A 22,855-nucleotide genomic window follows, 5' to 3' on the forward strand; every position below is an offset into this window, starting at 1 on the left:
TGCTATCATTCAGCACAGCACTCCTCCAAAGTATAAGGATCCGGGTGCCCCCACAATCTCTTGTGTCATTGGTGACAACAAAATCGAGAGGGCCCTCATTGACTTAGGAGCTAGTGTGAATTTAATTCCATACTCAGTTTACTTACAGCTTGGCCTGGGAGATTTAAAGCCGACTTTCGTGGTTTTACAACTTGCCGATAGATCGGTCAAGCATCCACGAGGCATTCTTGAGGATGTTATCATCCAAATGGACAAATTCTACTTCCCGGTAGACTTTGTGGTTCTTGACACGGAACCGGTCCACGATCCAAAAAAGCATATTCCAGTGATCCTTAGTAGGCCATTCTTAGCTACGGCTAATGCATCAATTAATTGCCGAACCGGGGTGATGGACATTGCTTTTGGAAACATGCAAGTCAAACTCCATATCTTTCATGCAACTCAACATCCTTCCAATGAAGATGATTGTTTTCTTGTTGATGTCATTGATGAAGTGGTTGAAGAATCTCTCCCCTTCATTCTAAGTAAGGACCCCCTTGAGACGTGCATCTCTCATTTCGACTTCTTAAACTTTGATATTGACCAATCCATCCAAGAAGTTAATTCCCTGCTAGATGTCGACGCTATCACAGATTTTCCCCCTTGGAAAATTCCAAGAGAGCCGCTTCCTCAGCTTTCCACTACTCCTCCGGTTCCGTCTTTGAAATCTCCACCGCTACTTGAGCTTAAGCCGTTCCCGGCCTATCTCAAGTATGTATTCCTTGGTTCAAATCAAACTCTCCCGGTCATCATTGCATCGGATCTTCTAAAGGACCAAGAAACCAACCTTTTAGCGGTGCTACAAGAGCACAAAGAAGCTATTGGTTGGGCAGTGGCTGACTTGAAGGGAATTGACCCCTCCATCTGTATGCACCGCATTCATATGGAGGATGATGCAAAGCCTACTAGAGAGGTTCAGCGCCGGTTAAATCCTAACATGAAGAAAGTAGTAATGAAGGAAGTAATAAAATTGTTAGATGCTGGAATCATCTACCCCATCTCTGATAGCAAGTGGGTAAGCCCCACACAAGTTGTTCCCAAGAAATTCGGTCTCACCGTTGTTGAAAATTCAGCGGGTGAGCTCATGGCACAACGAACCACCACCGGGTGGCGTGTGTGTATTGATTACCGAAAGCTCAACTCATCAACTAAGAAAAATCATTTTCCATTGCCATTTATTGATCAAATCCTAGAAAGGCTAGCCGGCCAAAGTTACTATTGTTTTCTCGACGGTTATTCCGGCTATAACCAAGTGGCAATCGCCCTCAAGATTAAGAGAAAACAACATTCACATGTCCCTTTGGAACTTTTGCATATCGACGCATGCCTTTTAGGCTATGCAATGCTCCTGCAACGTTTCAAAGATGTATGATGTCCATATTTTCCGATATGGTTGAAAAATTCTTGGAAGTTTTCATGGACGATTTTTCTGTCTTTGGCTCCTCCTTTGATTCTTGTCTCAACAACCTATCTCTTGTACTCCAAAGATGTAAGGAGACAAATCTAATTCTAAGCTGGGAGAAGAGCCATTTTATGGTCCAAGAAGGCATTGTTCTAGGACATGTCATCTCTAAACGGGGAATTGAGGTAGACAAGGCAAAAATTGAGTTAATTTCTAACCTTCCTCCTCCGAATTCCGTCCGTCAAATCCGTTCTTTTCTTGGCCATGCTGGTTTTTATCGCCGTTTCATCAAAGACTTTAGCAAAGTCTCACGGCCCTTGTGCAACCTCTTAGCCAAGGATGTTCCATTCAATTTTGATGGAGCTTGTATGGAAGCTTTCATTAAACTTCGCACCCTTCTCTCATCTGCCCCAATAATGAAACCGCCTAATTGGTCTCTTCCTTTTGAGATCATGTGAGATGCATCCGACTATGCATTAGGCGCGGTTTTAGGCCAACGTATGGACAAACTCCCATACGTCATTTATTATGCTAGTCGAACTCTTTCTGATGATCAATTAAATTACACAACTACTGAAAAAGAGTTGCTAGCTGTAGTTTATGCCTTGGACAAATTCCGCTCCTATCTTCTAGGTTCCAAGGTCATAGTTTTCTCGGATCATGCCGCCCTTCGGCATTTGCTATCAAAAAAAGAGACCAAACCCAGCTTGATTCAATGGATACTCTTACTTCAAGAGTTCGACATCGAAATTTAGGATAAAAAAGGGATAGACAATGTTGTCGCCGATCATCTCTCTCGCTTACTCATTGAAAAATCGTCCGATTTCGCTATTGTCCGTGATTCTTTTTCGGATGAGCAACTCTTCCAGATTTCCCATGCAAATCGTCCATTGTTTGCGGATATTGTTAACTACCTTGCGATAGGTAAAATTCCAACTCATTGGTCCAAACAAGAGAAAGACCGGTTCTTTTCCCAAGTCAAGCATTTCTTTTGGGAAGATCCGGAGCTATTCAAATACTGCCCGGACCAAATCATCCGGCGATGTATTCCCAAAGTTGAGACTACAAGCATTCTCAATTTCTCTCATACTCTTGCTTGTAGAGGCCATTTCAGTGCCAAAAAGACCGCTCACAAAGTTCTTCAAAGCAGATTCTATTGGCCCTCCTTGTTCCGAGATGCATACAATTTCTGTAAATCATGTGAAAGATGCCAAAGGCTCGGATCCATGTCCCAAAGGGACATGATGCCCCTCAATTTTATATTAATAATTGAAATTTTTGATGTGTGGGGAATCGACTTCGTGGGACCATTTCCATCTTCTTATGGCTACGAGTACATCCTTGTAGCGGTGGATTATGTTTCCAAATGGGTGGAAGCCGCGGCCACCAGAACCAGTGATCATAAAGTTGTGATCGAGTTCATTCAATCTAACATCTTTAGTCATTTTGGTACGCCTCAAGCAATCATCAGCGATGGCGGATCACATTTTAGAAATCGTTATCTTAAATCCATCCTTTCTAAGTATTCCGTCATCCATAAGGTTACTACACCTTACCATCCTCAAACGAGTGGTCAAGTAGAGGTGTCTAACCGGCAGATAAAGCACATTTTGGAAAAAACGGTTCGCCCGGACCGCAAGGATTGGTCACTAAGACTAGACGATGCACTTTGGGCTTACCGGACGGCTTATAAGACACCCATTGGCATGTCACCATATCGACTTATCTTTGGCAAAGCGTGTCATCTTCCAGTAGAATTAGAGCACCGTGCTTTTTGGGCCATAAAAAGGCTAAATTTTGATCTCAAATAGGCTGGCTTTAATCGTGCTTTGCAACTGAATGAACTTGAGGAAATCTGAAATGATGCATACGAAAATGCCAAAATCTATAAGGCAAAGACTAAAGCTTTTCATGACAAGCACATTGTTAGCAAGTCTTTCGCCCCGGGACAAAAGGTTTGGCTTTTCAATTCCCGCTTGAAACTCTTTCCCGGTAAACTCCGGTCAAGATGGGATGGTCCATATATCGTCACTACTGTCTTCTGTCATGGAGCAATCGAACTCCAAGATCCGGCGAGAGGATTGCTCTTTAAAGTTAATGGCCAACGGCTTAAGCCTTGCATTGATGGCATAGTCCCAACCTGAAAAATTGAGGAAGTCCTCTTGACAGACCCAATTTATGAGGATTGATGCCTGTTCTAGCTTCGTCTAGCTATCGACTTTAAATTTAGCACAGCGAGAGAAGCACTTCTTTCTATTTCTAGACTTCTCTGCATTTTCATTGCCTGGGCTTTGAAATTTTCTGGGAAATTGCTAAGGAAAGCCAAAATTTAACCTTATCTGGAATTATCTTAAATTGTGTCCAACAATTCAAACTGGTTCTCTTAGGCTTTCTACAACCCTTGTTTTCATACTTGGAAATTTTCAGCTCCATCTGGCAATTTTATTGGATTGTTGGAATGCTTCACATGTGTATGACCTCTATATATTTTTTTTTTATGCATTATTGGAAAACTAACTCCAAATTCCATTCATGCATTGAAGAGATGTTGGCAAATAGGCCATTTCAATCATTTCACCCAAGCTTTGCTCCTTGGTCCAATTTCGAGCACTCAAAGTCCAAGCTTCGAGCCCTTGAAACTTCCAATTTTCAGTTAAGAGCCTACTGTCTCAAGTTCGAGCACTCGAAGTTCTTACTTCAAGCGCTCGAAAGTCCATCAAAGCTCACTGCCTCAACTTCAAGCGCTCGAAGTGCACACTTCGAGCGCTCAAAACTCATTGCCTCAAGTTCGAGCGCTCGAAGGCCTAACTTCGAGCGCTCGAACCCCCCTTCCCCAGTTTTTAAATCTGATCTCTCCCTCTCCCGCGTCTTTCTAACTCCCTAACCCAAGACCTCCTCCCTCCATTTCCACCTTTTCTCTTCCTCCATTAACTCCTACCTCCCTCACTCCCTCCATCACCCACAACCACAACCTCCACCTTTCCACATTTTTCTCTCCTCCATTAACTCCTACCTCCCCCACTCCCTCCATCACCCACAACCTCCATTTCCACCTTCCTCTCTTCCTCCATTAACTCTTACCCACATCCCACTCCTCTCCTTCTTCTTCATCCATCCCTTTATATATGACCATCACCCCCATTAGTCCTCCTCATTCCACCGGTGCCTTTCTCTACTCTTCTTCCAAGGTATGTCTCTTCCCTCTTTCTCTTCAATCTTTGTGTTTTCTTATTACATTTGAGGAGTATGGGCATTAAATCTTTGGAGTTTTATTGTGCTTGTTGCTATGCTCTATCATAGAGAGCATTGTGTCTGAAAGTTTTTGGGTTTCTTCATAGATTCCTCTCATTCTCACATCCTTTCTTTCTTTATGCATACCAGGTGTTCGCTGAAATTCCCCAACCAAGTTGTCCTCTCCATATGTCTCGTGCAGGACCTTCCCGTCGTCCTAGACCCTCTGAGGATGTTCCCGTCGCTCATTATGAATAACCCCGAGCCCCTTGGCTCGACAAAGAGCTCAATTATGAGCTTCTCTTCCCGCTCACGGGTGTCTTTGACACTCATCCCACCACTTCATGGGCTGTCGCCGAGCTAGTTAACCGGCGTCTTCAGCACATTTGCCAACCTATTTCCAAGGTCACCTACCCCCGTGTGGTGCGGCTTTTCTTCCAGAATCTTAATTGCCCTGAAGAGCCGCCGGTCACTCTCACCACATCCATTGATGGCATCCCTTTTTCCTTCACTCTTGTGGACATGGTGGCAGTCTCTGGCTGTCCTCTGGAGTGCCTCGATGACATTGTCAATCGTGAGAATCTCCCTTTATATGAGGAGCCGGATACTTTAACTGTAGAGCAGGTTGTCGCTGCCATTTGCAACGTGGATGACCCTCATCGCCCTCGGAGCTTTACCCTTAAATCCACCCTTCCGGAGTGAGTTTGGTTCCTTGACTTCGTTCTCAAGCATAATGTTTACCCTTTGGCGCACAGCACCGAGCGCGAGGCCTGATGTTGCAAGCCTTGTATGCCATGGACCAAGGCAAATAGTTCTCTGTCCCATAACTCATTTGGGACACATTTATGCGGTTTTGGGACGAGTGTATCAACGCACGGCAGCAGCGTCTTAAAAATCGGCCTTTGCCATTACCATTCTTTGTTATCAAACTCTTGAAGTACAAGGGCTTCATGGTTCCTCTTCATGAACCAAGGGGCAAAAAGATTCAAACTTTTACTCTCCGCCGGTGGACCAATGTTCTAAGCCATTCTCGGAACCCTCGGCTCGCTGCTCCTCCTTTGCCCCACTCTCCATCTCCTCCTTTTTCTGAGGATGACCCCATGGCGGAGGACGCTGCAAGGGATGAGCCTCCTGTTGATCTTCCCCCCAACCAAGCTTTCTTCCAGGATAGTCTTGCCCGTCTTCATGAGCGGATGGATCGTTTTGAGCTTTCTTTAGCCGACTACACTCGGACTGTGCAGGAGGACTACTTCCGTGCTGAAGAGGACCGTCGCATAGCATAGGAGGACCGGCGTGAGACTCAATCCCTCCTCAATGCCATCCTCACCCGTTTTCCCCCGGCCCTGTAGATAGCTGTCAGTGTTGGACTTTTTCATTTTGTTTCGTAATTGTGTATGTTTCCTTTCTGTTTTTCTTTTACTTTTCAACTTTAGGATTGTGCTATGCACAAGTTGCTCTGGTTCAACATGTTTGCCTCTCAGTTCTGTTTGTAATCATGTTTTTATGAATAAATATCCTTTAGCATTTCTGTTATCTTCTTTTTCGACATTTTCTGTCCATATTTTACTGTTTGTTACTATTTTTGTCGTTGTTCTTTTTTTTTTTTTCTTCATATCCCATTACAGGTGGCACATTTCAAGTTTGGGGGACGCATTTTGCGCTTTTATATATATATATATATATATATATATATATATATATATATATAGCTGGAAACCTTGGCCTTCGTCGCTCCACTGGGTATTTTTGTTCCTTTTATCCCCTTTGCCCTTTTATTTATTTATTTTTTTTTCCATCTTTGTCTCCCACATTGAGGACAATGTGTCCTTCCAGTTTGGGGGTGCAACTTGCATTGTTGGTTCCACATTTTTGCTAAGCAATGACAGTATAATTTGAAACTGGGCGGAGATAAAGCATATGTTTAATACCGTGGATATAGAAGCAATTGTGAATTTTTGAAAATAAAGAAAAAAAAATGTGATTTTAAAATGATCATGTGGATTCAAATTAGTTTGTATAAATGTCTCAATTAGATTCTCGTTGGATTTTCCACTCTTTTATGCTTCACAATGCACAGATGCACATTGGAAACTTAACCGTGAGGCATGTAACTTGATTAACCGTGATCTTGACCTAGTCAATCTGAATTGATGAACCTAATAGATGGATACCTTTGGTGTGAAAAAAAAAAAAAAAAAAAAAAAAAAAAAAAAAAAAATTTGACCAGTTTGAGTTTGTAGCCTTTCCAACTTGAATTATTAAGCCCTAGGAGTGCCTCTACACTCAACACCTTAAAGCCATCTGGTTTGGGAGTTGTTGGCCTAACGCTTGCTATATGGGTTGGTCAGAAAGCTTAAAAGACTTAGACATTACACGGTCATTCAAAAATATTTTTATTAAACATGGTTCGTTGGAGTTCGTAGCCTTGCCAATTCGAGCTATTAAGCCCTAGGAGTGTCTCTACACTCAGCACCCTAAAGCCGTCTGGTTTGGGAGTTGTTGGCCTAACGCTTGCTATACGGGTTGGTTAGAAAGCTTAAAGGATTTCAGCATTGCACAACCATTTTATGTATCATTTTCGAGTTAAAATAAACTGTCAACAAGCAACAAAGTTGTTTGTATTTTAATTCATGCCTTAGGGACTTCATTTAAAAGGGAATTCAACGATTTGAAGACTTGTGTCTTGAAACTGGAAAAAGAAAGTAAAAGCCGCATGTTGTGAATCCAATCTACTTTCACTGAAGCTAGAGTTGATTTCCAGTCAAGAGATGACAATTGAGTTATTTATGTAGACTAGGATGTTGATGCGTGTTTATTGAAATGTGCTTAACCAATTCTTTTTTGTATCAATGCTTCATATATGCATGGTAGTCTCCTCAATGACCCCGTCTCCAATCCTGTGTCTGTTTCGAGTTATATTCGAGCTATGTATATATTTCATTTTGCCATTTTGTGATAGCATTTCCATTGTTGTCATTTCATTGAGTTTTTCATTTTAGTTTTGCTAAGGGACTAGCAAAATGTAAGTTTGGGGGTGTGATAAGCGCCGAATATTGCATATTCAAGTGCCCTTAACTGCATTAGTTAAATCCATCTTTTGATTATTCTTTGTAAATTATCTTTATTTGCACGCTTTTATTTATTTTCAGGTTCATTGGCCAAAAAGGAGCAAAAATGGTGTTTTATCAAATCTTTGAATAGCAATGTGCTCAAGGATAAGTTCTGGTAGCAGCGGAATCTGACTTTGCTCGCCATTTTTAACTAATCAAACTCGAGAACTGGACTTCTATTTAAACATGACATATTTAGAGCTTCGATTTAACTTTCAAAATCTTTAAACGGTTCGTCATTTGGAGTTCGGAGCAAAAAGTTATGGCTGTTCTACCAAAGTTGTGCAAAGTAGGTTAAGAGCAAGGAGCTCACTGGACTAACTTCGAGCACTTGAAGTCCTTAGTTCGAGCGCTCGAAGTGCTAGTTCGAGCGTTCGAACTCCGGGCAGTTCCTCTCCGAGAACCATCCCTTCAGCCCACTTGCACCTTGTTTCTCTCATCTCTGATTTCCATCTTTATGGGTTGGTTGGAGATGTCTTTTGGTGGATTTCTGTGCCTTGTTTGGTGGAGGGAGATGTCTGTACAAAGGAGGGGAACCACACAAAGAAGATCATATCTCATCTTTGCAAGATTTTTGGAGAGAGAAAGAGGAGGAGAAGATAGAGTTCTTGAAGCCAAGGAAATGGAGCTCGAAAATGGAGGTTCCAGCCAAGCTTCTTCCTTCTTCTAAGGCTCCCATGGGTAACTAAACCTCCTTCTAGAGAGGTGATGAAGTCCCTCCCTTGTAAGCATGTCTTAGTATAGTTCTATTTTGGGGATTGCAATGTATAATCTTTGGTTTTTTCATGGTCTAGATCATCTTACCTTGTGTAATGGATCTTCATGTATGTAAATGATTAATGTTAAGTTAATTATCTATCTTTGATAGTTTATTCTTTTAATCATGTTGCTTGCACTCTCATTGTGACAATGGTAGTGAGATCATGGAATTGTTTTAATGGCATGGAGTTGGAGGACTTTGATAGATCATTGCTTAGGTGAAACCTTTGATGATTTATGTTTATTTCTTGCTTTCATGTGCTTCATCATTTTATCTAGGGCTTGATAGTTTTTCATTCAAGTAAATATGGTTAAGCTATACCTTAGTTAGGTAGTTTAAACATGTTAACCTTTGATGGATTATGCTTGCTTCAGATTTAATGAGTTTCTTGAGGATATTATAGCAACCAAGTGTGCTATGTATCATGACCATATATATATATTGTTTTCCCCCAATTTAGCTCTAACCTAGCATGTGTATAGGGATGGAGGCGGATTCACTTCCCTAGTCCTCTTTACTTGTATTCCATCTCCTTTAAATTCTTGCAAGCTTTTATTTTATACACTTTAATTTCATAGCTTAAGTGACAACCAACAAATCCTCTATGAACACCTCTATCATTCTAAAAAGACTCTAGACACTTAGGTTGCCATAGATTAGCGCAGTCTTAGTGGTTCGACTTACCCGACCAATAGCCCTATTTTACAATGATTCGTGCTATTGCGAAGGTTGATTTATAATTGTAATCGACTCAACCGATCAGAAACTTGTACATTCGACTGTGTTCAATTGAAAATGAACAAAATTCAGTATTGAATCTCAACTTTTTATTGATAATACCTCTTCAGAGAAGTAGCATTCCAAGGCTTGTTAACCAGCCTTCCGGCCATGGTTTCTAAGGTATATGCCCCCTTTCCTATGGCTTCTGCAATTCTGTATGGGCCTTCCCATGGTGGCATCATCTTTTTGACTATCCCCACCTTCTTTTTCAGAACCAGATCACCTGGTCTAAAGTCTCTGTGCTTTACTTTCTTGTTATGGCTATTCGTAAGCGTCTGCTGGTAGGATGTGAGCCTTACCGCTGCTGCATCTTTTTTTTCTTCCAGCAAATCGAGGTTAAACCTTAACATACTATCATTATGCTCACGGTTCCATGCCAAGCTTCGAACAGTCGGAACTAAGTGCTCGACTGGTATAACTGCCTCGGTACCATACGCTATGGTGAATGGGCTTTCTCCAGTCTGTCGTCTTGGAGTCGTTCTGTAGGCCCATAGGACGTTCGGCAGTTCATCTAACCACCTTCCTTTCTTTTCTTCTAGCTTCTTCTTGATACAAGTAAAGATTGTTCTATTTGTAATTTCTGCCTGTCCATTGGCTTGTGGGTGACTTACTGCCGCCAGCTTTTGATTAATTCCATATTCCTCCAATAGCTCTCTTACTTGCTTACTGTCAAGGTTGGTCCCATTATCCATGACGATTGACCTCGAAACACCAAACCGACAAATAATATTACTCCAAATGAATCGTCTCACATGAGTTTGAGTAACACTCGGATATGGCTCTACTTCTACCCACTTAATAAAGTAATCTGTAACTAGCAGCACATACTTGTTCTGAGCTCTGGCAGTTGGTAGATGACCAACTATATCCATCCCCCACTGTGCGAAAGGCCATGGTGTGGCCATTACGTGCAAGTCTTCAGGTGGTTGGTGAATCAGTGGTCTGAGCCTTTGGCACTTATCGCACCTTCTGGACAATTCTTCCGAGTCTCGCGACATGTTCGGCCAGAAGTACCCTTGCACCATTGCTTTGTGCGCTAAAGATCTCCCCCCTGAGTGGTTTCCACATACACCTTCATGAATAACTCGTAGTATTTGTCGAGCCTCTGTGGGGGTAACACACTTTAAGTACGGTCCGGAAAAAGATCTTCTGTACAACTGGTTATGCACTACGGCGTACTTCGCAACATTCACTTTGATTTTCCTAGCCTCATCTCTTTGCTTAAGCAGAGTACCATCTCGGATGTAAGTTATGATCGGATCAATCCAACTTGGCTCATATGGAATAACATTCACTTGCCAAGGATCCGAGCCTGAAGGTTCTTTGAAAATGGATGGCTGGTTTAATATTCCCACTGGAATCACCCTTGCCAATGTTTCTCCAGAACCCGAGGCACTACATGCTAGCTGGTCGGCATCTTCGTTATACTCCCTTGGAATTTGAATGAATTCAATTTTTTCAAAGTTTTTGGCCTCCCGCATAACAGCAGAACGATATACTTCCATCGTTTCATCCTTGGTTTCATACTCACCCCTTACCTGCCGAACAATTAACTGTGAGTCACTAAAAACATTTAAATTCCTGACCTTAAGTTCCTTGGCAAGCTTAATTCCTGCCAGCAACGCTTCATACTCTGCCTCATTGTTCGTGGCTTCGAATTCAAGCCGAAGCGCTTGGCTTAAGGCTGTACCTTCTGGCGTCTGCAGTTTGATCCCAATGCCTGCACCCATCTGATTTGAGGATCCATCAACGAAGAGTTTCCATAAGGAACCACGAAGATCCTCCTCCACGTCCTTTGAATCACATTCTAGTAAAAAATCTGCCACCGCTTGCCCTTTGACTGCTGTTCTAGGTTCGTATGTGATATCAAATGAGCTTAACTCTATGGCCCACTTCGTCATTCTTCCTGAGAGATCTGGTTTGTGCAGGATTATTCTGATAGGGAAAGTGGTTAGAACAATGATAGGATGGGATTCAAAATAATGCCTGAGCTTTCTTTTCGCATGCACTAGCGAGAGTATCACCCGCTCTGCCTTTGAATAACGTCTTTCGGCCTCAGTCATTGTCTTGCTAACATAGAACACTGAATATTGCTTCCCTTCTGCGTAGCGGATCAGAACGCCACTTGTCGCGATGCTGGATACTCCGAGATATAAAAATAGCTTTTCGCCCGATTCTAGAGCTGACAGTACCGGAAGGTTCTGCATATACTTTTTCAGAGCAGTTAACGCTAGGCGCTGTTCATCCCCCCAAACCTGCCTGTCGTGGCTTCGTATTGTGTCAAAAAATGGTTTGCATCGATCTGACAATTTGGAAATGAACCGGCTCAGTGCAGCAATCCGTCCCGTAAGTGTTTGCACTTCTTTGACTATCGTTGGCTCGGCATTTTAGTCAGAGCATCTGTTTGGGCAGGGCTTGCCTCGATGCCTCTGAGATTAACCACGTGCCCTAGGAATTGGCCTGAACTTACACCGAATGAGCACTTGGTCGGATTGAGCTTCATTCCATATCGCCTCAACACATCAAACACGTCTCGCAAATACTTCACATGATCAGCTTTCTTCTTACTTTTTACCACCATGTCATCAATGTAAGCTTCGATCGTCTTCCCTATTTGTTCCTTAAAAATTTTGCTAATAAGTCTTTGGTAAGTTGCTCCGGCGTTCTTCAGTCCGAATGACATAACTTTGTAGCAATACGTCCTGCGTTCGGTAACGAAAGAAGTTTTTTCTTCATCAGCGGGGTCCATGGGGATCTAATTATAACCTAAATAAGCATCTGAAAAGGTCAAACGTTCATATCCAGTAGTTGCATCCACCATCTGATCAATCTTTGGCAGCGGGAAGCTATCCTTCGGACAGGCTTTGTTTAAATTGGTAAAATCAATGCATACGTGCCATTTCCCATTTTTCTTCTGCACAACGACCACATTCAATAACCAGTCAGGGTAGTACACTTCTCTTACAAACCCCGCATCAAGCAGCTTGTCAACCTCCTCGGCAATAATTCGGTTGTGCTCGGGGGCAAACCGTCGCTGCTTCTGCTTTACAGGTTTTGCATTGGGGTTAACGTTCAAGGAGTGACAAGATACAGAGGGATCGATCCCTGGCATGTCTAGGTGACTCCATGCAAACACATCTGCATTTTGAGACAAAAAATCAACTAATTCCTGCTTTTCCTCCTCAACGAGTCGTTCCCCCACTCTGGTTGTCCGTTCCGGTCGGAACTGATCGATCTGCACATCAAACAGGGGTTCTTCAGTCAAGCCTACTGGCTCCTCCTCCCCACTCTGCTTGGAGGGAGGCTCTTGTAATTGCTGTCTCGGACTTGCTGAACGAATGGGAGCTTTCCCCTTTCCGGCATGTTTCAGTGTTACAGAATAACATTCTTTAGCTGTAACCTGGTCTCCATGAATGTCAATCACTTTGGTTCCAACTGGCCCCAGGCATCTCATTACCTGATGCAGAGTGGAAGGAACACCTTGAACTCTGTGGATCCACCCTTTGCCCATCAGAAGATTGTAAGAGGGATGAATTTCAACAACCACAAAGGTTTCCATCAAAACCCTTTCGGCAGCATGTACCGCTACCTCCACCGTACCGACGGGCTCCACTCGCTTTCCATCAAACCCTAGTAGTGGATTCCCGGTAGATTTCAGCCAATCCTGTTTAATCTCGAGCCGATCGAATGTATCTCTTGGCATGATATTCGCACTACTTCCAGGGTCAATTAGAACTCTACGCACCAAGCATTTGGCCACTGTCAAACTTATGACCAGCGGGTCCTCATGAGGGATCTGAACACGCAACAAGTCTGTTACGTCAAACTTTATCTGCGTTGATGCGCTCTGTTGGTGCAAAGTGTTTACACTGCCTATCATTCTCTTCATCCGTGCCTGGCGAAGGCGTGTTCGAAGTAGTTCAACTGACTCCTCGGCAAGTTCTGGCCGACCGTGAATTACATTGATTACTCGAACTGGTTGCGTGTTGTGAGAATTCGACTTCTGATTCTTCTTCACGTGCTCTATTGGTCGGTTCTGTTCCACCGCTGGTCCTTGAATATAACTTGCGAACTCCCCTTTGGCTATCAGCATCTCTACCTGTCTCCTTAGGTTCCTACATTCGTTAGTCTGGTGGCCAAAATCAGAATGAAATGCACAGTGCTTAGACTGATCCCTCTGTTCGAGAGGTTGTCTGATTGGTAAAGGAGGTCGGAACTTATCTTTATTTTCTTGGTACAGTCTTGCTAAGGTAACTTTCAATGGAGTAACCAGCTCTTCCTCTCTGGGCCTCTTCTCAGATTTCCACGAGGAGCGTTGCGGCTGAACCTGTTTTTGCCTGATCTTTGCTTTGGTCTTTTCTTCCGTGGATATGACGGATGTCTTCCGAGCGTTTGCTGCCTCTTCTTTTTCCAAGCGCACAAATCCATCGGCTCTTTCGTTAAGTTCATCCATAGTCTTCGGCGTGTTCACCACCAAACTTGTGTGGAATGGGGTGCCACGGTTCATGGCTAGTATGAATGCTTGAACTGCCGTTGAAGGATGACATTCAATAACTATGCTCTTGGTAAGGTTAAACCTGGTTAGGAAAGCCTGGAGACACTCATCAGCATGTTGCTTCATTGTGAATAGGCTCGAAATATCTTTCGCTGGACGCTTGTTTCTATAGTATTGGCTTATGAACCGATCACACAAGCTTCAGAAACTATCCACTAAACCCCTCGGCAGGTTCTTGAACCAATTCAGAGCTGGTCCGGCTAGACTCGTAGGAGAGCACTTACACATCAAAAAGTCATTCTCAGTGTTTAGAGCCATTTTCAACTGGATGTAATACACTTGATCGATCGAATCGGTCGTTCCGTCGAACAGAATGAAAACGGGCATGGAAAATTTCCTCGGACTCGGAGCATTCAGAATCTCATCGGTGAACGGTGAATCAACCGTTCGAGCTGCTGAACGGAGTGCTTCATTTTCCCTCTGGAACCCCGCGGTTGCTCTCTGGTCTACTGATCTCCTCTCTGAGCTGTGATAGTCGAACGTCGTCATGGAAGGCCGATAGGTCGGATCGAATGACCTATCCTCAACAAAGTCTTTGCGCCATGGAGGCATAGCTTTGTGACGATTCAACTCTGTTGTTTCACCTCGGCTGAGCGTTTCTTGATGTGGATCAAAAGTCATTGCTTTGTTTTGCCTGATCTGCTCACGCCGTGGATCCATGTGAGTTGATCCTTTACGATCATCAATACGACGAAGATTTGGCAGTAAACCGTCTCGCCGGATTACCTCGCAGTGAGGATCTACTAGATTGTTTCCGACCTCCTCACCGTGATGTGCTGCATCGGTACGTGCACCTTCTACTCCTACCGGGAGTGGTCGTGGAATTACTGGAGCTTCTTGACACTGCATTTCAGTCCTTAGATCCGCATTTTCTCTCCAGAGAGCTTCGATCATGTTCATCAACTCATCAAGTTTCACTTGCTAGAAGTTCTCGACCGTATTGGAGTTGTCACCCCCTATCATGATTCTGGATCGAAGCAAAAGCATGAATTATGAACTCCGAAACAGATCTAAGTGTCACCGATGCAAACTCCGTTAGATCTGGGCTCAACTTCACCGAATCGTGATCACTGTTTGCTAGATCTGAACTTTTCTAGCTTTGAACTCACCGGATCCGACTGCAATTGAGCAAATCACAATTGCGTCATTCTGAAGCAAATGCCTCAGAATCCACAATAAGCAAGAATTCTCTCTGAACAAACTACAATCTCACTGATCTGGATTCAACTTCCAGAAATCACACTGTGTACTCACAAACTTGATTGAAATAATATGGTACTGATCGGGCTCGAATTGATCTTCTTCTTCGTTCCCACAGACGGCGCCAATTGAAGATGCAAGACTTCGTTTCTTTTTTCTCTCTCTAGAATTCTTACCCTTTAATAGAATCTAAAAAATTCCCCCCTTCTTATCCACCTGTAATGGTCAATTTATAGACCATTACAATTATTATTGTTAACTGATTACATTGGGCCTATATTCAAAAGTTTTCTTCCTTCTGGGCCTGATCTTCCAATGGGCTTGATCTTCCTCGGTGGATCCTCTAGGTTCGACCCATTCCGGGGTGCTTTGGCATGGGCCATACTTCAATTGTTCGACCCGATCCCGTTCCAGCGAACTATATCCGGCCCATGCCACTTGCTGCATCCTTAGTTATTGGATCCGGATTCGACAGGAGGTGTAATTTCGAATCTATGCAAGCATTTACTGAAACACATGTGTAGGAGCTGCAAATTAATCAAGCTGTTCATAAACAACTCGAATTCGACTAATGAAAAGGTTGACTCGGATTCATTTATTTATCAAATGAGCTGAGCTTAAATGCTATAACTGGACTCGTTTAGTAAATGAGCCAAACCTCAACAATGTTAGGCTAAGCCCTATATGTAAAATATAGGGTAGCCCATAAATTTTAACAATTTATATTTAGCCCTATATATAAAATATAGGGTAGCCCATATATTTTAACAAGTTATATCTATTGAAATACGGAGTAATACATATAAGGCCATATGTAAAATATATTTCTTATTATCAGAATGAAATGCCCAAACAAATTTGGCCCGAATTTTCTTAGAAGATCATAAAACCTAATCAAGATGACCTCCCCTATCGCATCTTATTCTGCGTCTCTCATGTTCTACAACGAATCAACAATTGGTGTCTTGCACAATTTATTTGAAAATCCTCCAATATTTTCAAATTGTTATATATATTATGTTATTTATATAAAGGATGTTGTTCGGTTAAATAACAAACGATCCCAGGTATTAGAAACCCAAAGTCAATTAATAATTTCAAGCATTTTTTAATACCCTTAATTTTAAAAGGATAGTCTCGGTATTTTCTTTTATGATTTTTGTACATTTTTAAATTCTTTACTTGATTGATTTGTCTATTCGTTTAATTGTTAATTGTTTAATTGTTTAAATTGATTTATTTGTGTAATTAAATTATATGCTTATGTGGATGTTTTTTAATTCGTTAAATTTCTTTATTTGTTTAATTGACATCATTTGTGTAATTGAAATTCAAATTTACGTAACAAAACATAAATTTGTAACATAATTCAAAATTACGTAACAAAACATAAATTTGGTATGCCACTAGCGACAAACACTGGTAAGTAACAAGCTCTTATGAATTCTTGCATTATAGGTCAATGATTAGAAAAGATACTAAAGATTAAATATGCAAGTTCATTATCTCTATTCTTTCCTAATCATCTTTCACCTATTTCTCCTTTTTTTTAATTAAAAAAATTAATTACGTTTTTCATTCTTCAAACTCCTAATCTTATTTTTTCTTTTTGGTTTTCTAATCCTCTTGTATACATTGAGCATACCTACACATAATAATATACAAATACAATAATATACATACATTTATACAATATATATATATATATATATATATATATATATATATTTGTGCATATACATATAAATAAAGTATATAAATTAATATTAAATCGATGTATTTTTTTTTAAACCGATCAGCTCCTTTAAATTTTTTTTACAATACTTCGTGGTAAATTTTTTTGGACCTGCCCTACACTAGAATCCTGGCTCTGCCTGTGCACATGAGTGAACTTGAATCATCAATTTTCCACTTTGAAAATTGAAAGTTTACATAAACACCATCAATCCTTTTGAGTTACAAGTACAATTAAATATTTGAGTAAAGTACAGCCACACCTTCTGAGGTTTGGTAAAAGAGCATTCAGAGGAAACTTACCTGTTTTTTAAATAAAGACACCCCCTGAAGGTTCAAAAATGGACAAAGACACCCCTTTATATGAAAAAATTGACCAAATTACCTTTTGACCGTTTAGGAGACTTCTTTAACTTTATAATTTAATGAATTGGAATAATTTATGCATAAAAAAAAAAAAAAAACTTTACATTGTTCATTATTATTATTATTTTTTTTTTGTTATTTACTTTATAAATGTTCTAACTTCTTAAAAATGTAGACGTCTAAAATGATTTTTTGATTCAATACATGTATTTTAAATAAATTATTATTTTGTTATTACTTCTTTTCTTTATTTTTTTTTTATTTTTAAATTAAGATGCTTAATTCTTTCATCTAAAAAAAATTAAACCAATCTCTTTTCCTTAAAAACAAAAAAATATGGTACCAGTATAACTTTATACATTTTAAATTATATATCAAATATTATGCATTTCCTAACATAAAAGAAAATAGGTACCAGTATAATTTTATGCATGCCTTTGTTTTTTTTTTTTTTTCCCCTTTTATGTGGGGAAATGCATAATATTAATTTAAGATGCATAAAGTTATACTAATACCATATTTTTTATTTTTAAGGAAAAGAGATTGGTTTAATTTTTTTAGATGAAAGAATTAAGTATCTTAATTTAAAAATAAAAAAGAAAAAGAAAAGAAGTAATAACAAAATATAATTTATTTGAAATATATGTATCAGATCAAAAAATCATTTTAGACGTCTACATTTTTAAGAAGTTGGGACATTTATAAAGTAAATAAATAAAAAATAATAAAAAATTGAACAATATAAGGGTTTTTTTTTTGGTTACTTTTTTTTTAATGCATAAATTATTCTTGAGGGTAGATAGGTCCAATTTATTAAATTATCAAGTTAAAAAAGTCTCCTAAACGGTCAAAGGGTAATTTGGTCAATTTCTCATGTAAAGGGATGTCTTTATCCATTTTTAAAAAACAGATAAGTTTCATTTGAACGTCCTTTTATCAAACCTTAGGGGGTGTGACTGTACTTTACCCTAAATATTTTTATATTGTTGATAATACTAGTATGTCACAAAATTGTAAAACAATTATGGGTTCTAAGTATTTCAGGATTATATTTACAGTCCATTACACTTTTCCACAATTTATTTGAAAATCCTCCTTTCTCGCGATATATTTAGATTGTTATATTACATTGTTTGTTGTCGTTGTTTGGGTTAAGTAACAAAAGAGCTTAGGTATTAGAAATAGAAACCCAAAGCACTCAAGAATTAATAATAATTTCAAGCATTTTTTTTTTTTTTTTTTTTGAAAGGTAAATTTCAATAACAATAATTACAGCCCAAAAGGGATATAGTCAGTCCAAGTGACCATGAAGACATGACTAAGTATTGCCCAACCCAACAACCATGAACAAACCCATATTTAGGAGACCACGTTGAAGGCCAAACCAGGCAACAAACAGCATTAGCATTGCGCTGGAACAGAGTTCCTCAATCCGGTAGTAGCCATTGAAGCATAGCTCCTCAAGAAAGATGATCTGGCGGTTTAGCTGGAGGCCGAAGGACAATTAGAAGGTAATTCCCATTCTTCTGCAATGCATCGAGCAGTTGGTATAGTCAGTGAGCGTTGAAGATGGTAGTTTGAGCCGGACTGTTTCTAAGGTACAGTGCGGAACTGAATTTGTTGAGAGTTTTTTCTTCTTCAAAATACTTCTGTTTTGAGATTGAATTGCTGCAATTCGATGAGTTCTCCCTCTAGTGATACTAGGTCCATGCTACTAGTTCTGTCCAAGATGTTTGTAGCGTATGGAACCCACAACGTGTTTGTCAAAATGACCATAAGGGATTAACAAAGAGCATTTGAAAAACAAGTGATCGTCAGATTCTGGATCAGATTCACAAAGAACACAATTTAAAACATAATTGAATTTAATTAGTGAAAATCATACATTTAAGTAAATTTTGCGTGTTCAAAGTTCTTAGTGAAGAAAATAAATGTAAAAGATTGGAAATCCAAGAATCGGTACTTTAATATGAATGCTTAAGCTACTTAGGATAATTTTTTTAATTTTTATTTTTACGGTGTTTAGTTATTGTAAAATATCTGCCAAAAAAAAAAAAAATTAAAACCTAATAAAAATAACTTATTCTTTAATTTTTGATAAATTATTTTATACGCTCCACTCGATGGACTCGACTTCAACCTTAACCTAGACCTTTGGCAAATATCAAAAAATTAAAATTAAAATTTGTTTTACCTAAAAAAAAAATTTATTTTTTGAAAAAAACATGTTACGTCAAAATGTAATTGAATTTTGATTTGAAGATTCACATCCAACTATTCAAGGGACCCAACGGGGCGGAGTTGGGGTGAATTTGGCTAAACCCTACTCCGCCCCAATAAAAATTTGTCATACCAACTCCACTTCTTTTTCGGAACGTGTTTTTAATTGTTATACCATTTTCGCTCCTATTTTAACATACATAGTATCAACTTTGGCCCGCGTAATCCGTTTAATTGTTGGGCAGGACGGGTTATACCACTTTTATTATTTAGTAAAAAAAAAAAATTAGTCCAATATTTTCAAATTAGGCTAATAAAAAAGCTGGTTCATCTTTTAAATTACTAAATAATGAATATTAATATATTATATATTAATTAATAGTTCGAGTAATAAGAGTTTTAATATTATTAAATATATATTTTGGTTATATATAAAATTTTTAAAGGTACATGTATAATCGGGACGGAGATGGGACGGGTTTATCACGAAATTCGCTCCCGTCTCAAACCTATTTCGAATTTTTAATTATTTTACCATACCTGCCTTAAATCTATCTAGGGAACTACCAAATCCTCTACATTAAGGCAGAACGGGAGGAAAACTTACCAGGTCATTAGAAATTGCCATCCCTAGGACCAGATTAATAAAGACTTTTGAGAACCATTGAGCCAAGTCCAAAAATTGCCATCCCTAAGACCAGGTTTATAAAGACTTTTGAGAGCCATTGAGCCAAGTCCAAAAATTGCCATCCCTAAGACCAGGTTAACAAAGACTTTTGAGAACCATTGAGCCAAGTCCAAAATAAACAACCTAAAGATCAGAACGAGTTGAAGTGTTTCGCCTAGGTATCATAACTCAAATTAAAATAAGAACAATATTTGTTTTAGGTCATATAAGGAAAATGATTCTTCTTGCAGTATATAACAAATAAGGAAGTGGAGCCCTTTTTTAATTGTATTTAATATAAATAGCTAATTAAAAATTATTGAGTTAAGTAATTCACTGCAAGTGTTTGGTGTAAGTACTACTCATCATATAAATAGGAAGTTATTTCTTAAGATGACGTGGTCCAATAAAAAATAGACATATGTCTTAATTTTAAAAAATGGATCAAACCCATTTCTGATTAATGGATTAATCTAGGTAAAATTCATATTATATATACTAAATTAACTACTCACGTTACAGAACATCAAAACCTTCATATTTACGATTAAATCATTTCTAATTAATAGGGTAATCTGGGTAAAATTCATATTAAATATACAAAATTACCTATTCACATCACAGTACATCAAAACACTAATATTCACAATCTTATCATTTCTAATTAATGGGTTAATCTGGTACCATATTTGGCTCCAATAAAGATTTCATACCTGTCAAAGAACAAGAGAAGATCTATATGAGTTGGATTAACACATCATTATATATATGAGTTGGATTAACCCATTAAAAAAGAGTTTCATTCATTTTTGTTTTTTTAAATATTACATCATTTTTAAAATATATGAGAGTCTTTTATTGAGCAACATCACCCATCATATAGGGATGTCAATTTTTACCACCCCGCTAAGGTCCCACCTCGTCCCGTTAATAACGGATATGGGAACACTTTTTATACCGTTGGGGCGGGCATGGATACAAATTTTGTACTCGTCGCAGGTCACGGGGCGGGTAAGGGTTCAGTATACATATCCTAGGGCCCCGTCCCGCTCCGCCCCGCCGCGCCCCACCCCGCTAAGCATATAACTATATTTAATATATATATATATATATATATATATATATATATATTATTTTAGCGGCTTATCCAGTTACCCATATCTTATAATCCTAATTTGGGATGTAAACTTGGTATTAAATTTGCTTTTATTTTGGTTATGATGGAAGTTGGAGCTTAAAACTTCTTGTGATTTGGTTGTATTATTTTTAATTTTTGTTTATTATATTATCTGAATTATGTTATGTGCATGTTATTTTTTTATTTTTGTTGAGATACATAATTTCATTTATATTGTGCCATTCCCAGGCTTTCCACATTCAAATAGAGGAGCTTAAGTTCCAAAAAGCGGGAGAAAAAAAATTGCTAGCAGGGCGGGCACGGGGGCACAGTATTTCCCAACGGGACGGGGCTGGATATGAAAATCTAACCCGTCGCGAGTCTCAGGGCGGGCATAGACTTGACAAAAATTAAAAGAAGCGGGGTGAGATTTAGGGAAATCCGCTCTAAACCCGCCCGGTTGCCATCCCTACTGCATCATCTTACGTTTCAAGAAAAAAAAACTTCACCCAGAAGAAACTTCCTTCCTATATGGCAAGTATTGTCCATGAAATAAATAAATCAAAACACTTCATATGTAAGTGTTTTCATTGTACCGTGTGGCATTATCAGAGTGCTAAACTCGAACAGATTTCTTGTTGTCAAACAAAATAATAATAATAAAAGTACTCTGAAGAGATTTATAACAATAACAAGAGAAATTCTTATTTCTTATATATATATTAGATGGTGGAGAATTACACAACTTTCTTCACACACAGTCTCTTTCTCAAACGTACTCGTACATTTGGTACATAACTCAAAACACGATCACTTAACCCAAAACATTAATCATTCAATAAAAGTATATTATATAGTCGCGCGGTACTACTCCCCCGTTCTCACGGAGTGGTGATACCTGCATCAATCAAATAAGTAGTATATATCTGGTTAGTAAATGTATGAGCCATATATAATGCATATATATATATATATTTATATTTATATGTAGAGAGAGAGAGCTCTTACTGCCACACTTGAAGTTGTGAGGAACATGCCTTCCACAACCTTCAATTTTGTTAACAATACGTTGGACTGATCCGAGGAGGGCGGCCAGCTTAGGGGTAACTTGGGGGCACACACACTCAACATGGGTGTCCCTAACTCGCTGGCAGCAATTAGGGGAGGGATCCTGCCCAAAAATAACTGGTTTGCATGCGTTTTCGAGGAGCCGCCTCTCCTGCTTACACTGGCTCGGACTCATCTCACCATTTGCCATTGAAACACCCACTATCATTACCACCATAAACAACATTCCCACCCTCAACATCGCTCCCATCTCTGTGTGTGTGTATGTGTATGTGTATGTGTTTTTGGTGTAAAACTAATATAACACCTAGCCATATATATAGAGGAGATCAAGTTTTCAAATTCATGAGATGCACATATTTTCCAATGCCATATAGACTATATATGTCTTGACGTGTGGACCTGTGGTCTACAACTAACTTGGACGGGTTCAAATCTCAGCCAAGTTTTATGAAAGCTAGCTTGCATATATGTGTGACTCGAAAGAATTTCGAGGTAAGATGGGGACAGGTTGAATATGATTAAGTTCACATTCTTATAACAATTTATATGTCCCTTTCAAATTAATTAAAGATCTAGTTATATAATAAAATATATCACATTAAT

The 22,855-nt window shown here is 39.3% G+C and overlaps 1 protein-coding gene across 2 annotated transcripts in view; it reads right to left on the reverse strand.

The window, feature by feature from the left end:
* LOC132270666 (uncharacterized) overlaps positions 1–22,594 on the reverse strand; it is a 46,197-nt gene extending 23,603 nt beyond the window's left edge. Inside the window, exons 1-2 of one of the 2 annotated variants that reach the window (XM_059771848.1) lie at positions 22,190–22,587; positions 21,861–22,079 (exon numbers count right to left, since the gene is read on the reverse strand). In XM_059771848.1, coding sequence (XP_059627831.1) covers positions 22,063–22,079; positions 22,190–22,499 — 327 coding nt within the window. In that variant the 5' untranslated portion in view covers positions 22,500–22,587 and the 3' untranslated portion in view covers positions 21,861–22,062. Of the gene's footprint in view, positions 1–21,860; positions 22,080–22,189 lie in introns of those variants that run through there. The other variant, XM_059771849.1, reaches the window with a different exon arrangement.
* Between the last annotated feature and the right edge of the window lie 261 nt (positions 22,595–22,855).

Source organism: Cornus florida, unplaced genomic scaffold (assembly GCF_030987335.1).
Source record: "Cornus florida cultivar Cherokee Brave unplaced genomic scaffold, ASM3098733v1 CherokeeBrave_3.0.0_Hap2_Chr08, whole genome shotgun sequence".
NCBI classification, from domain to species: Eukaryota; Viridiplantae; Streptophyta; class Magnoliopsida; order Cornales; family Cornaceae; genus Cornus; species Cornus florida.